At 42.0% G+C, this 15426-nt stretch overlaps 1 protein-coding gene across 1 annotated transcript in view; it reads right to left on the bottom strand.

Moving 5' to 3' along the window:
• Positions 1 to 1790: 1790 nt before the first annotated feature.
• Positions 1791 to 15426, bottom strand: part of TBC1D9B (TBC1 domain family member 9B) — a 44568-nt gene continuing 30932 nt past the window's right edge. The window contains 10 exon segments of the mRNA XM_043490921.1: positions 1791 to 4531; positions 5146 to 5252; positions 7084 to 7137; positions 9894 to 9944; positions 10351 to 10422; positions 10843 to 10908; positions 11232 to 11472; positions 12318 to 12386; positions 13306 to 13404; positions 15028 to 15157. Coding sequence (XP_043346856.1) covers positions 3836 to 4531; positions 5146 to 5252; positions 7084 to 7137; positions 9894 to 9944; positions 10351 to 10422; positions 10843 to 10908; positions 11232 to 11472; positions 12318 to 12386; positions 13306 to 13404; positions 15028 to 15157 — 1585 coding nt within the window. The 3' untranslated portion in view covers positions 1791 to 3835.

Genomic DNA, 15426 nt, shown 5'->3' with positions numbered 1-15426 from the left:
GAGAAAACCCAGCAGGAGTGGGCTGGAGAGCACATAAGGCTACCCAGAGTTGCTGGCAGCTTATTCCATATGGCTTTGGAAGATTTTTTTTCTTTTAATGTAATGGGGGGGAAAAGTAAAATTTTTTATTTGTAAAAATCAGCCATAAATTTGCCTAAGAACCAAAAAGCAGAAAGCATCCAAAAACCTTTCTGCACAGGATCTCTCTGACCTTTTCAAATAGAAAATCAAGAAAATCTGCCTTTACCTCTCCTCTCCGTCTTTTCTGTCTGTCATGAGTCAGGCCCTTTCCTCATCCCTTGACTACTGTCCTCTCCTCCCCTCTGTGCTTGATACTAGTTATATTTTCCCAAATCCATTCAAAACGCTGCTGGCTCTTCTCTTTGACCACATTACTCCTTTCAGTCTTTCTTGGCTTGCAATCTCTACCATATTACAGGTTTCAGAGTAGCAGCCATGTTAGTCTGTATTCGCAAAAAGAAAAGGAGTACTTGTGGCACCTTAGAGACTAACAAACTTATTTGAGCATAAGCTTTCGTGAGATGAAGTGAGCTATAGCTCACAAAAGCTTATGCTCAAATAAATTTGTTAGTCTCTAAGGTGCCACAAGTACTCCTTTTCTTTCTACCGTATTAGATATTCTTACCTTTACCATTTAGCCCCACCCTATCAGATCTAAAGTACCGAGCTGTCAATTACCCCACCTTTGCTCTTGCATTGATGCCAACATCAATTGCCCATGTATCTTTAAGGTACCTCCATACCTTCTACTATGCCACTACCTGTATATTGAACATCTTCCAATCAAAACGTGATAACTTTATCCTCTTAAATCCCTTCTTAAAACCTATCTCTGCCCTAAAACATACAAATCACTGCTGACCTAGTTAGGCAAGTGCAAGCTGCAACTTTTGATCATAATGGTCCCTTCTGACCTTAGTATCTATGAATCTATGAAACGTTTGTGTTTCTGCTAACTGTTCACGTTATCATGTCCTCCCAACCCACTCCCATTCCATTTGTTTGTTTTGTCCACCTACTGAAGTCTGTCCAAAACCTAGACTTGTGAGCTTTCTGGGGCACGGACCATCTTTTGTAACTTGTCCGTACAGTGTCTGGCACAATACAGTGCATCTCTCATACTTGATGGCGGTTCCTTGGAGTTGTAATGTAATCACACCCTAAATTGTAAACTCTGGATTATTAGCCAAAATTTTTGGTGTACGCTTAACTCAAATAGCTTGCTTCCATGTGGAAACATTTGATGTATTAATATTCCAAAGTCAATAAAAAACAAATGTTTAAATTGTTCAGTGCCCCAGGACTGCTGTAATAGTTGGCAAAGGCTTTTCCACAGAAGCCTCAGGCCTACCTTGATTAAAATAATCATGAAGGTGACCACTGCAAGCCAGACAGAAGGGACATGTTTTTGCATCCCCACAGTGATTAATCGGTGTGCAATTGCAGTCTCTTGGCATTGATACTGTGAGGGAGATGGGAATTGTGTGGAGGGAATAGGGAGAGAAAAGTGAGACCCTCCTTCTCACATTGGGACTCCCCTCCCCCCGAGAGGGTCCTTTGAGTCAGAACATCTACACTGCAATTTTATAGCCCCACAGCCTGAGACCTCTGAGCCCGAGTCAGCTGACACAGGCCATCCATTGGGTCTACTGCCTTAGGCAACAATCACAGACATACAACCTAGCTATGGAGTGAGGAAAAATCATACGCTCAGACACCCTGAGGGTAAGCAGTGTTCAGCTGATAAAGTGAAAGCCAGTCCAGGGCGATGTGTGGATTCTGGTTCATTTATTGAGCACATGACAGATCAGACAGACAATGTAAAATCACATGTATTATCTGTACTTAAAAAAAATTACAATAAATTACTGAAGAATTAGTAAAAGCAATTTTACTAGAGTTACTCTCCAGAGGTATATGACAGAGGAGGCAGAGAATTAAGAAATATGCATTGGCTGTGAATACAGAGAGACCACCACAAAAGGAAGTAACACTGAACATCGCATAAAATGGTACCTTACTTGGAAACATCCATCAACTGGCTCCAGTCTTTGTCATCCCCACCTGTTCTGAACACCAGCCAGAAGCACCAATGTGGCTCACCCTCAGTACTGGGTCTGCACCAGCCCCATGCTAACATCCTTGCTCTCTGCCAGTGAGGCACATGCCACTGGAACACAGATGCTTTTGTAATGAGATGAACAGGGCTGTAAGAAAAGAAATGGTGATGCTTCCCGGGAGGGGAGGCCCTCCCACAGGGAGGTTACCATTCCCAAATGGAGCACCTACTTTCCTCTGGTCCACAGTTAATTTGCAGAGGGTAATCTGTAGCCGCACTCCCTCCAGCTATATAAGCTCTTAAACTTGCAGGTGAGCTAGTCTGCTCAGATTTCAGGTATTAGAGTGATGGCTGAGAGGAGAGCACCACAACTTTGCTCCCGCTTCTGCTTTACTTCTCAGGACTGAGGTGTAAACAGCTCTTTGGACTCCTGTTGTAGAGGCAGCCTGGAGATGGAGATGCACATGCTCCTGGAAAGCCCTGTACTTCAGAGAGGCTACAGGGAACAGTCACAAGTGGCACCAGGTGCTCCTGTAAGTTTTCTGCCTCATACAAATCAGATCTGCTGTGGTCCTGTCCACAGTGAGAAACTGATCTGTTAAGATTCTACCAAGTGATATATTTACTCTGTGATAATTTAGTGATTGACATGGGCTCTGTAAGCCCGGGTCATACATTGATATTCGACTGATTTATGACAAATTTACTATGGATCTTTGTAAAAATCAGATCCATCATTAGTATATTAAAATGAAGTAAAAAATTGCCAGGAAATTAAATTACATAGATATTTTTCTTTTAAAAGCTAATGGCTGTGCTGACGGAAAGGTTGTGAACAAACTAATGTCAGAAGCAACAAGAGTAAGAAAAACAGATCTGTGTACCAACAGCTTGTAACAACTGGGCTCTAGTAAGTTGATTTCCAGTTCAGGACTTGCCTCCTCCTCAGGACTTGCATCCACAATCTAACCCCTTGGCAGACCCAATATCTATTACAACCCTACTGCTTCTTATGCATCAATGTCAAGGAGCTTGTGGCTTCAGACACAATTCAAAACCACCAATTCCTTGCGTCAAAGAGTTAAAAACAGAGGCTTAGAAAACAAGTGTTTACATGACACTTTCTTGTAAAATGTTGAAAAACCACATGCTACTGGGATGGCAAATCACATCCATAGAAGCCTCCAGATCTGAGAAACTGCTGCATTAAAGTCTCAGGATGCTGGGAGCAATGGGATATAATTGCAATATATTTGCCAAGTTACAGCATAGTATCTAAGAACCTAATAAGACTATTTTATAGGCCAAGGACCTAGAACACTTAGACATACTGCTCAGATCACAGAGTGACAGCCAAAGACGTACAGAGTTTCAAGCTGGGCTGCATCTTCTGTACAAAACTACCCAGGAATCTATAGCAAATGAGGGCAGGGCATGGCGTGGCTGTGTTTGAAATAAAACTTCATTAAAAAAGATAACCAGAGGCAGACATGCATAATTTACAGTGGTAATTGCAAGCCTTAGGGGCTATTAGGTTCTAATAGCTTTCATGCTCTTGAGAATGTAATGTAATTCCACCAAGCTGGGTCTCCAGAGAGGTGTCTACGTTAAACAGCCACTGTGACAAGCCACTTATTCAGCAGAATCTACTGTAGTTGTTGTGTAGTTATTGGTCTGGGTAAAAAACTCCTGCCAACTGCCCACTGTCTATAGCCTCACCCTTTATCACCTGAGACATTACTGCTTTCCTTGAGTTCAGCCTGACACTGAGGAGAGATCATAGTCACTGGATGAGCTGAACTGCCTCTCTACTTTCTTCTGCTCCTTTATCTTCAGGCCAATGTCAACCTTCTTCTCAAAGTAGTTTACCAGGGCTGTCTCTGTAAGCATGGAAGCCAAGATCTGCTCAAAGGAGATAGACCAGTCAGTGTCAACGGTGCTGCCATACCTTGCAGCTGAACTGCTAGCTTCACAACCAACCAGGACAGTGTCATCTGCAATATCTTCACACTGCAGGGAACCTGTGCTAACCATGGAGTAGGAAGACATGGACATATCGTCTTTGGTTTCATCATCTGACGGGAGCTGTATAGGAGATCCTGGTCCTTCTCCACCATCCCCATCTCCTGGAGTTTGTTTTTCCTGCTGGGTTTTTCCAGCCTGGATATCGCCAGAAGCTCTGTCTTCAGGGTCAGCTTTGGGTTGCTGCTCCATTGCTGAATTTTGACTGTGTTCAGACATTGGTGACTCCTCTTCACTTTCAGCATCCTGGGTATTATTTGCTTTGCAGTCGTCAGTCTTCTTCATGGGTCGGTTGGAGAATTTTTTTCCAACTTCCCCAATTCGTAGGAGGAGGCTGGCTACAGTGGCAATGGCATGGTACAGCTCCTGTTCCACTGGGTCCTCACTGAACATGTTGTAAAGGGTCTTGCATAACTCTATAAACTGCTCCTTTAAAAACAGAAAATGAAACCACAGCTTAGACTATGAAACCTCCACTAAATCTACAATGGTGGATGAACTATGAGCCACCTACTGAGAAGCAGTGACTCCTATTAGATCATCCTGTATTAGATCATGCCCTCCAAGTAGCAGCTTATGTTTTCATGATGTAGGACACTTACTAATATGTAGTATAATATTTTGCATAGTGCTCCATCGTCTAAAGGTAGTGGAAACCCTAGGCAGTGTACAAGTCAGGGGAATGGCATTAAGGGGATGTTTGAAACACACTGCACCGGAGGGGAGCCTTTGTTTAGAATTCTAATAGGAGGAGGAGGGTTAAATGCACCTGATTTTCACCACTGGAAATATGTCTTAAGTTTGAAACAAAATTAGTTTAGTTTATAAGTAAAATCTCAAACTAGTCCTCCATCGGATGCATGTCCGTATAATAGAACCACTAGAGTTTGACATTATTAGAACTCTAAATATTGAAACAGCAAGGAATGCTGTAAGTAAGGCTTAAAGTGTATTGGCAGAACTGTGAGCCTGCTGTATCCTGCCTTACTTCATCCCTGCTGTAAATCGCTCAACTGGAAACACATTCTCAGTTCACTTTCTACCTGGTTCATTTTCGGGAGATCCTTGATGGTTTCTTTCTTGGAATACTTTTCCTTGGCCCACATTCGCAGGTAGTATCTGTAATCCTCGGGGCTGGTACCCTTCTCCTCTGCAAGGCAAGGCTAGATCATTAGAGTCAGGGGGTTAATGGACTGAGATGCCAAACCAACCAAGTTTCCTTCTCTGACAAGGTTACTGACCTAGTGGATGGGGGAGAAGCAGCAGACATGACATACCTTGATTTTAGTAAGGCTTCTGATACTATTCCACATGACATTCTCATGAGCAAACTAGGGAAATGCAGTCTAGATGAAATTACTATAAGGTGGGGGCACAACTGGTTGTAATACTGTACTCAAAGAAAAGGAGTACTTGTGGCACCTTAGAGACTAACACATTTATTAGAGCTTTTATAAGCTTTAATGAGCTACAGCTCAAATAAATTCGTTAGTCTCTAAGGTGCCACAAGTACTCCTTTTCTTTTTATGGATACAGACTAACATGGCTGCTACTCTGAAACCTGTACTCAAAGAGTAGTTATCAATGTAGTTCCTGACAAACTGGCGAGAAATATCTAGTTCAGTCCCACAGGTAGATCCAGTACTATTCAATGTTTTCATGAAGGTCTTGGATAATGGAGTGGAGAATCTTATCAAATTTGTTTATGACATCACACTTGCAAACACTTTACAGGATAGGATTACAATTCAAAACAACCTTGACAAATTGGAGAATTGGTCCAAAATTAACAAGATGAAATTTAAAAAGGCCAAGTGCAAAGTACTACACTTAGCAAGGAAAAATAAAGCTCACACATATGAAATGGGGAATAACTGAGCAGGTAGTAGTCCTGCTGAAAAGGATCTGGAGGTTATAGTGGATTGCAAATTGAATGAGAGTAAATAATGTGATGCAGTTGTGAAAAAGGCTGACATCATTCTCGGATGTTTTAACAGGAGCGTCATACGTAAGACAGGAGATAACTTTCCCACTGTACTTGGCACTGGTCGCCTCAGCTGGAATACTGTGATAATTCTGGGTGCTGCACTTTGAGAAAGATGTAGTCAAAGTGGAAAGAGGACAAACGTGGTAAAAAGTTTAGAAAACCTGATTTATGAGGAAAGGTTAAAAAACTGGGCGTGTTTGAAAAATGAAGACTGAATGGGGCCCTGACATTTGAAAATGGTTATGTTAAGGCCAAAAAAACCCCTGACCAATTATTCTCCATGTTCATTGAAGGATGGACAAAAAGTCATTAGTTTAATCCACAGCAAGGGAGATTTAGGTTAGAGGTTAGGAAAATCTTTCTAATTATAAGGGTAGTTAAGCACTGAATAGGCTGCTAAGGGAGGTTGTAGAATCACTGGAAGTTTTTAAGAACAGGTTGGACAAACACATCAGGCATTATATAGGTTTACTTGGTCCTGCCTCAGTGCAAGGGGGCTGGAATAGATAACCTCTTGACATCCCTTCCAGCCCTACATTTCCATGATTCTATGTTTGCAAGAATACTGTTTTAGAGGATTTCACTGACAGGACTCAGGAGATGAGACCACAGGGAACGGCACTCTGCTTTTAGAGTTTTTCTTATGTGATGCAGAGGAGCAAAACTAACATTTCTGCAATCAGCTTGGCAGTTATGAAATAAACTCTGCTTTTCTGTAAATTTTGCAGTTCTTCAGTTCATAGCTGATGAGTTAAGGCCTCTCTAGCACATCAAGACCCTTTCAGGTTGGAGGCTGTTACCATATCAGAATCAGCAAGGCATAAAAATTCCCTTGACCACATTACATTGTGCCTCTTTCCATGAACAAAGCCTTGAGAGGTTTCCTATGCTAGAGTAAAGGGATAGGAGTTAAAAAACTTGACATTCCATGAATGACAAAACTGGAAAATGCCAGGGAGCTTCTACTTGATCTTATTAGGGAATAGTTAGTTACCTTTTTCTTTGTAATCCTCATTTCTCCCTCCTCTGTCTTCCTGAGTAGCTGCTTCTAAACAAACATTGATATTAGAAAAGTGACTCAGCCAATATCCTATTACTGCACAATGTGCAATGAATACAAGACAACTTACATATCCAGTATAGTACAGACATGAGTATTTTTAATAAAATTAGGGCTAGCTTTCCTACACCATTCCCCTACAGCATACAGCGGGACTGAAAAAGCCACAGCTTGAAAAATCTACTTGCACACAGTAAGTAGGAAGCTTTTCCAGGTGAGTATCAAGTTTACAGAATGTGAGTTTACATTTTAAAAAGTTCATAAGCCCTGTGGTTCCAAAGGTTACCTGTTACTCATATTTGGAAAGTCAACTCCTTGGGCCGTGAGGTGTCTCCTAAAATTTCCAAGACTTATGGCATTGTCTAACATAGCAGTTGTCTTAATTTTTTCCACTGGTGCAGCTCAACAGGTGGTAGCAGTGATGCTGGCAGACCAGGTGCCAGTTCATGCTAAGGTCCCTAGGTTTCAACTGAACACTGACAAATACATAACTGGAAACAGTCCGGCTCCCCTGTGTGTTAGTATTATTAAAATAGGCCTTAGTTATAAAAATGTGTTTAGACTTTATGGAATGCTTGTAAATTGCTGCATGCATTAATCTCACTTATAATATCTGTATCCCATGTCATAAGGTAACACATACAGGTAATGCTCTGTAACTGCAAATCACCAGTCAGGAGAGAAGCATTACCAAGTGTGAAGTACTAGCTTGCCACAGGAAATGTCATCTCCTGTCCAACAAAAGAAGACCCATAAACACTAGACAAATCACTGTGGAACATGAGAGAACAAAAAACTGTTGATTACTCTCCTCATCCCCAACTGAAAAGGAGACATGCAACTGAATTCCTCCCAACAGCTGAACTTGCAACTTGAAGCAGAAGGGGGAAAGCAGTAAAAGGCATTAACAAGGAGAAACTGTATCTTTTATGCTGCTTGGACTCTGAGGGGGCAAGTACTAGTAAGCATAAGCAAAAGATCCCCAATGCTTAGCCTGGGTTAGCCCTAAGGGACATATAGAACTTGCATATTACAGAAGTTTCAATTACTTTTTGAAACAGTGGAACTCATTTGTGTGAATGTGTTTACCTGCTTTAACCTTGTAAATAATTCGTTTCCTTTTCCTAGTTAATAAATCCTTAGATGGTCTATTATAGGATTGGCTACAAGTGTTGTCTTTGCTGTAAGATCTAAGGTGCAATTGACCTGGGGTAACTGACTGGTCCTTTGGGACTGGGAATAACCTGAATATTGCTGTAGTACTTGGTGTAAGGGACCATGTATCACAAAGGTAAGCTTATCTGGATGGCAAGATAGATCAGAGTATGCAAGGGGACTGTCTGTGACTTCATGTTGAGGCTGTATAGTGCTTGAGGAGTTCACACTTGATAATAGGTTAGTGATATCTAAGTGCAGAACTCAACCAATTTGGGGTTTGTGCCCTGCTTCTTAACAGTCTGCTCTGAGGTTGTTATTCACGTTCTTGAGCCACCACAGGACAGCTTGACATTAGCAATGGTAGAAGTTTGAAGAAAAGTATTAGCATTACACAGCCTGTGAATGAATACATGAATAGGCAGGAAACGAAAGAGGGAGAAGGAGAGATTGATGGGATAAGTGGACAAAGAAATATGGTACAAAGGGATAGGTAAGAAAAGAGCACAATATGGGGAAAGGAAGAGAGAGAGAGCTAAGGATGAGATAAAATAGACAAGGACATTAACTAAGCCCCATGATCTATTATAAGAAAGAAAAAGTGGAATGAGCCCCGGAAAGGAAAGATACAACAAAAGCAAGAGGAATTAAATACATAAAGATGATGGAACAGTATTAGATAAATATATTATTCAAATGTCACCAATGTTATTTGAGTAATTTATTTGACACTGTTATTCAACCAGCTCTTTAGAGTAGGGGTCTCCAAACTTTTTGAATCACATATCCCCAGGGCCAGCTCTGGGAAAGCAAAAAAAAAAAAAAAGAACAGCCACTGGCATCAGCAGGGAGAGCCGAGCTGCTGCCAGCATGCCACCAAAGAATCAGTGCTGCTGCCGCCGTGCCGGTGGCGCTCCTCTTGCCGTACACCCCCACGGATGGTCTTGCGTGCACCCCACTTTGGAGACCACTGCTTTAGAGGGTCATACCTTATTTGCCTAATACATTATTCAATACATATTAGTGAAATTTATCAAATAATATACTTAATCCTTTTATTCTGCTATTTGATCAGCCATAGTAGTAAGTTAAATTTTAAAAAGCGTATTAAATAGAAAGTTGATTGACAATGCTGTAGTACACATTAAATACATTATACAACTCTTCTTTCCTTTAAGCTGCAAGGCTCTGGAGAAGCCCTGGTGATGGCACTGCTATCTTTACATTGGCTAGTAGACTTAGTTCTCAGCCTAGTAGGTGTCAAGTAAATTTTTCAGTGGGAATTGCCATTGCCAAATTCCACTGGAGGAACTATAGGTCAAACTTTTTCTCAAGGCCATTAGTCACCTTTGGTTATAACCGAGTTGTAACCCAGCAGACAGAATAAACACAGTTACTGGAAGGCATCTAAAATGCACAGGAGGCAAACAAACGAAGTGCGAGGTATAGCATTGCATGTATAAAGGGAGGGCCAGTGGAAAGCAGCAGTAAAATCATTTCATGGTATTTTATATGGCGCTTCAGTGCTGGCATATTATTTTAGCATAACAACGAAGAGCTCAGTGTGTGCGCACAGCCTAGAGACTAACCTTGAGACTCACAGTGCAAGAAGAAATCCAGGTCTGAGACAAAAGGAGATACTGGAGCAGCAGAGAGAGGGTTTGAGGGCAGGGTAAATCCAAGGGAAAACAGAGAGAGGGCCAGACACAGAGACTCATATAAGGGGGGGAGAGGGAGGGGAAAAGAGAGACACAATGAGACTCCCTGAACTTGGAAACAGGAAAGACAGGTTGGTAAAAGCAGACCGCATCATTAACGTTCCTCCTCAGCAGTCTGAGAGTGTTTCACAGCATGCTGCATTCTCTTCTAGGAAAGCAGAGATTAAACAGCCCATCAACTGACTCACCTCCCCCATGCAACAATGAAAAGCAACCCTAAAACGCTTCTACTGATCAACCCTGCTTTAGAGGGTCACTGTTCAAACTGCACAGACTTGTACGACACTTGCAGCCTTCATCTCTTAGGTTAGAGTAGGTGCTATGTTACCTTCTGTCGAGATATCCTCTGTGAAATAACTTGTGGCCTCCAGAGCAGACTCAGCCTCTTCTGAGATCAGAGCTGTACATGCAGAGAAAGGCAGAGAGAGAGCAGGAGATGATGATCAGGTTACTGAGGCACCTCTCCCCTCCCATCTGCCATCATGTAACATCCCTGTGGAAACTACAGCACTTACACTGATAATTCATATATAGCAATGTTTTTTTTTGTTTGTTTGTTTTAATATTTAGCTGTCCTTCAATGCAATTTAATAGCTGGAAATGAGGCTGGCTATGTAACCAGCTTTCTGCAGATCATCAGCAAATTCTTCATAGATCAGTCTGAGAACCACTGAGGTAGGACATCCACTCATTCCCCTCAGTAGGTGGGAACACAAAAAAAGCTTTATTGAAATATCTAGCAAAACACATAAGCATCCTCCTCAGCCAGTGTGATAGCTACCATTGGGTGTCAGAGAAGGAGGGAGAAGAGATAACTCACCCGGAGGCAGGTGCAATTTGTAAAGTAGTTTAAGCTTCTCAGTCAGATCACCATGGTACATCCCACCTGTGGGGGAAAGGATGAAATAAATAGCCCTTAGTGCTAAGAGTCACTGACAGCTCACAGGGTCCATCAACCAGACCCCTAGAGTTCCCATACAAGCAAGGGGAAGCTGAAAAGATCTGCAGCTACAGCTGCTGTACAGAAAGAAATCTGTGCTGCTGCATCCTGCGCAACGTCTAACTTGTTTAGCAAGAAGGCATTTCTCATTCTGTAATGACATCGTCCTCTCTCCTGGATGAATTCTATTGTCTCTCTATGGTTACGTGCTCAGAACAGTGGAAAACTTTGCTAAAACATTCCATAGCATCTCTAGAAAACACACTTACTCATTCCTGTAACAAATTCCTTGAAGTTAATGAGAGAGTCCCTGTTCTCATCTAGAAGCCGGAACATTCGCCCTGCCAGCACAGGTGTGTGGAGGCCACAGGACCAGAGGGTTAGACTGGCAAACAGCTCTCTGAACTGCTCCAGGTCAATGCGATACTGCTCCAGGTAGGGCAAGCTCTGATCTCGGTGGGCAGCTGCAGTGCGGCTGCTCCCCCAATAACAGCTCGTCAGGTGTTTTGCCTTTGAAGGGAAAGGGTTAATAGGTCAAACCATTAATAGTTACACAAACCTTCATGCTTAGAGACTCAATTAAACCTCACAGACAAAGACTGCGTAGCCAGAGAAGAAACTTTTGCTTATACATCTATTTTTCTCCTCCCCTTATTTATTCCTAACTTCCACGTGTGATCATGGCTGAGTTCTGAGAAATGAAGGAAGAGGATTTGATCAAACTAGAAAAAGACTGATTTCAAGGAGAACAAAAGGCACTATCAGATTTGGATGAAGACTCAGGCAGAGATTTGAGTACACAAGACTTGTCACAGAGCGAGAAAGAAAGTTTTATGAATACGTCATACCACCTTATTTTGCTAAGTCTACAACATCTTGCAATGGAGTATTTCAAAGGCATCACAAACACTGAGTCTTATTGCTTTTGTGAGGTAGGGAACTTTCATCCCATTTTTACATATGGGCAAACTGAGGCACAGGAGGGTTAAGTGACTTGCCCAAGATTACAAAGAAGTCAGTGGCAGAGCTAGGAATAAAACCAAGGTCTTCTGAATCCAAGTCCTCTACTCTAGCCACTCAACATTCCTTTCCAGCATCTCTTCCTGACGAATATCATTTAAATGCTGTGAACAGTTTTCCATCAACCTTGTAAAATAATAAAAAAAAATATCAGCCATACTAGAGCCAGTCTCACTGGCATCATGTACCCCAGAGCCCCACTTCTGCTTCTGACAGATCAGATTCTGGATAGAAACACAATGCTATTACTACCCCATCCACTCAATCTGGGATATCTATCTGTATATCTGAGGCAGAGTGACTAGGACACATTCTTCCCCATGCCAGGTCCCTACCTTGAACACCACATAAAGCTCTTCTAGTTGTTCCATAGAAAAACCAATGTCACCAGATATAGCTCGGACCTAAAGTAAGGGAGAGAAACAGAATGAACATTTATTTATTACTCCTAAACTGGAAAATTTATTCATTTACTATAAGAAACAATATTTTATATACCGTGAAAAAGGCCAAGAGACTTGACTAAGGTATAGAGGAGGACGGAGTGTTATAGTGATTTTGAACTGACGGAAAACAGTCTCACCTCTCTGAGTTGCTAGGACAGGAAGATGCCAGCAACTGCTGACACAGAGAACAGCTGTACCCTCCTTGAACGAGGAGGGTAAACACAGTAAAAAGCCGCTCAAAGTGTTAAATACGTTTTCTGCTCTGACTGCATTGTAATTGGAAGTGAGAACAAGTGACATGTCACCTCCTTGCCTTTGTTTCATTTTGTGGCTTTCCAATGCCCCTATTGTCAGACATCTATAGTGGGTGCTACAGTGAGAGGGGCAAAGGGAACAAAAAGGTTTCACAACTAGCACAAATAGAAGAGTAAAGTGGCAGTAAGATGCAGATGCTCCTCCTCTGTGGGTTCCCAACATCATAGCACACACTCTTGGTGGGAAGGACAGCAGTATCTACCATCTTGCAACCCTCAAAGAACCAAGATGAAAAGTAACAAATACAGGCAGCTCTAACCAATGGAAAGTGTTACAAAGCCTGTTGTGGTTCATACTGGCAATGATTTGCCTATAATTCTACCAGGATCATGTTTTAGCACTTCAACTGTTTCCTCTGCTCTTCAACCCAACTTGTTAGATTAGATCAATGAGAGCTAAATGGAAGTTGTTCAAGTCAGCAGATACATTTTCCACATTAATCATCATCCCTTTAGTTACCACATCCTGGGTTTGCTATAGAGCAGATTTTCAGAGGACTCAAAGCAAAATGTACTACATCAACATGACAACTGGTAGCTCATTTAATCTGGGTGTTACATACCACACTCCTCTTGGCTGCGTCCTCCAGGGACTGGATCACCTTCAATCTTTGCTTAAAGCGCATCTGCTCAATGTCATCCGCCCTCAAGTTGCTGAATTTCTACAGTAAGGAAGAAAAGCACATCGGTCACCCCATCAACCAATGAGACAAGTCTCACATTCAGTGACATATTGTTCAGCAAATCAGGAATCACCTTAGAAGTGACCTGAAAGGGAAAAAATGACTTTTTGTCAATAGAGGTGGTCTGCTAAGACTCTTTTGTTAATGGTGGGTGGGAAGTATAAAAACGTGATGAGATGTGCTAGCACTCATTAGGAATCCATGTTCAAATTGAGTGATGTACCCGTAAGGGGGCAGGGCTTTTTCTCAACAGCACTAATCAGACAAGTAAAATGATTTGGATGCTGCTGCTTTAACAAGGAAGGAACAAGAAGAAATGAACAGTCAGAAAGAGTAGTGCTTTGATGGAAGAGAGCGCAATGACAGAAACAGGATTTCCTTGAGGAGGAGACAAACAGGCACAAGTTAGTGAGAAAACGAGACTATAAAGCAACGTAAGGTGCATGGGAAGAACAGTATAAGGGTGATCTAAAGGGAGATGGAAAGGACAATGACAGAAGACAGAGAGGAAGAGAGAGTAGCAGAGAAAAGAAATCCACCTGAAAAACTAAGTCTTTTCCCAATTTTCCTCATTGCATTGAGGGAGAGGACGTGTCAAGTGTGCACTGATAACTGCCCTGGTAATTAAACATAAAAATAAACTATTTTCTCCCATGCAAATATACTGCTGCCATCATCCATGTAGAGTTACTTCTGGAAAAGTGTAATTGGGAACCAGGGAGAACGCCTGCTATTTCTGTAATATGGCCTATTGGATTCATGGCTGCTGCAGCCACCACTCCTAGGTTAGGAGACTCCAGGTCATCCAGCTATCATCGTAACACAGACACCGCAGAATAGGATTCATGGGCATGCCAAACCTGGCACGATGAGTTTGGTGCAGATACGTTACTCACAACTCTCCAAAAGTTTATCCCCAAAATATTCCTTTTTCATTCCAATATTCAGTAATTAAGTTGCCTCTACAATTCCCTGGCATTGGCTTACCCCATGTGCAAAATAACAGTCTAAAGCTTTTCTCCACAGAGTGGAGGGAATCTCTGACCTATCAGCTTTAGTAGCCACCGAGAATCAATTTTCAATTTTATTTAGCATGGTTGGTGAGATTTCATGGAATCTGAGAAGAAGAACAACAGAGTTGAAGTCCTGTCATATTTAACATGAAGACTTGTGGCCCAATTCTGCATCCCTTGCGTAATCCATATTCTTAGGCCTTGTCTAAATTACAGGGGAAATTTGATCTAAGCTACGCAATTTAAGTTATGTGAATAGCGTAACTCAAATCGACATAGCTTAGATCTACTTACCGCGGGGGTCTACACTATGCAATGTTGACAGTAGAGCGTCTCCCGTCGACTCCCCCTAGTCTTCTCGATCCAGTGGAGTACAAGAGTCGACGGGAGATCGATCTGTGGTTGATTTAGTGGATCTTCATTAGACCCGCTAAATTGACCACCAATACATCGATCACCGTAGCGTCAATCCTCCGGTAAGTGTAGACAAGCCCCGAGTGAAGCCAATGAGTCTTGGCTGCACAAGGAATGCAGGACTGGACCTTAAGTGGCAAAGATCACCCAAGTAAATATTAATCTTGCCTCTGACCTCATAGGATGTTTTGATGAGTTCAAAGATGTCAATTTCAAGTGGTGGCTCATCTCCACTTGTGAGTAAGGCATGCAGGTGTGGGATAGGTGGAGAAATACTCTGCCGATTAACTACATTGTCCAGGTACCTGTGGGGATAAACAAGAACAAAGGCAGGGCTCTGGGTTAACACAACCTCAAGAATTAACAAAAAAGCAAGTACGATCTTAAACATACTATTTCCACTTCCTTTGGACAGTCAATCTCATTGGCTGGAATAATTTATTTCTTCCCAGCTAGCCTGCCTAGCTCCACTGATGTCTTTCACTCTAGTACAAATCAGTTCTCATTTAATTCTTCAGAGCACCTGGTTTTAATGAGATTTCAGAAAAATAAGGTGCAAGTGGTGGCATGTTTG

The sequence above is a fragment of the Dermochelys coriacea genome, chromosome 8 (genome assembly GCF_009764565.3).
Source record: "Dermochelys coriacea isolate rDerCor1 chromosome 8, rDerCor1.pri.v4, whole genome shotgun sequence".
Classification (NCBI taxonomy): Eukaryota; Metazoa; Chordata; order Testudines; family Dermochelyidae; genus Dermochelys; species Dermochelys coriacea.
This window is presented reverse-complemented; position numbering and strand designations above follow the sequence as displayed.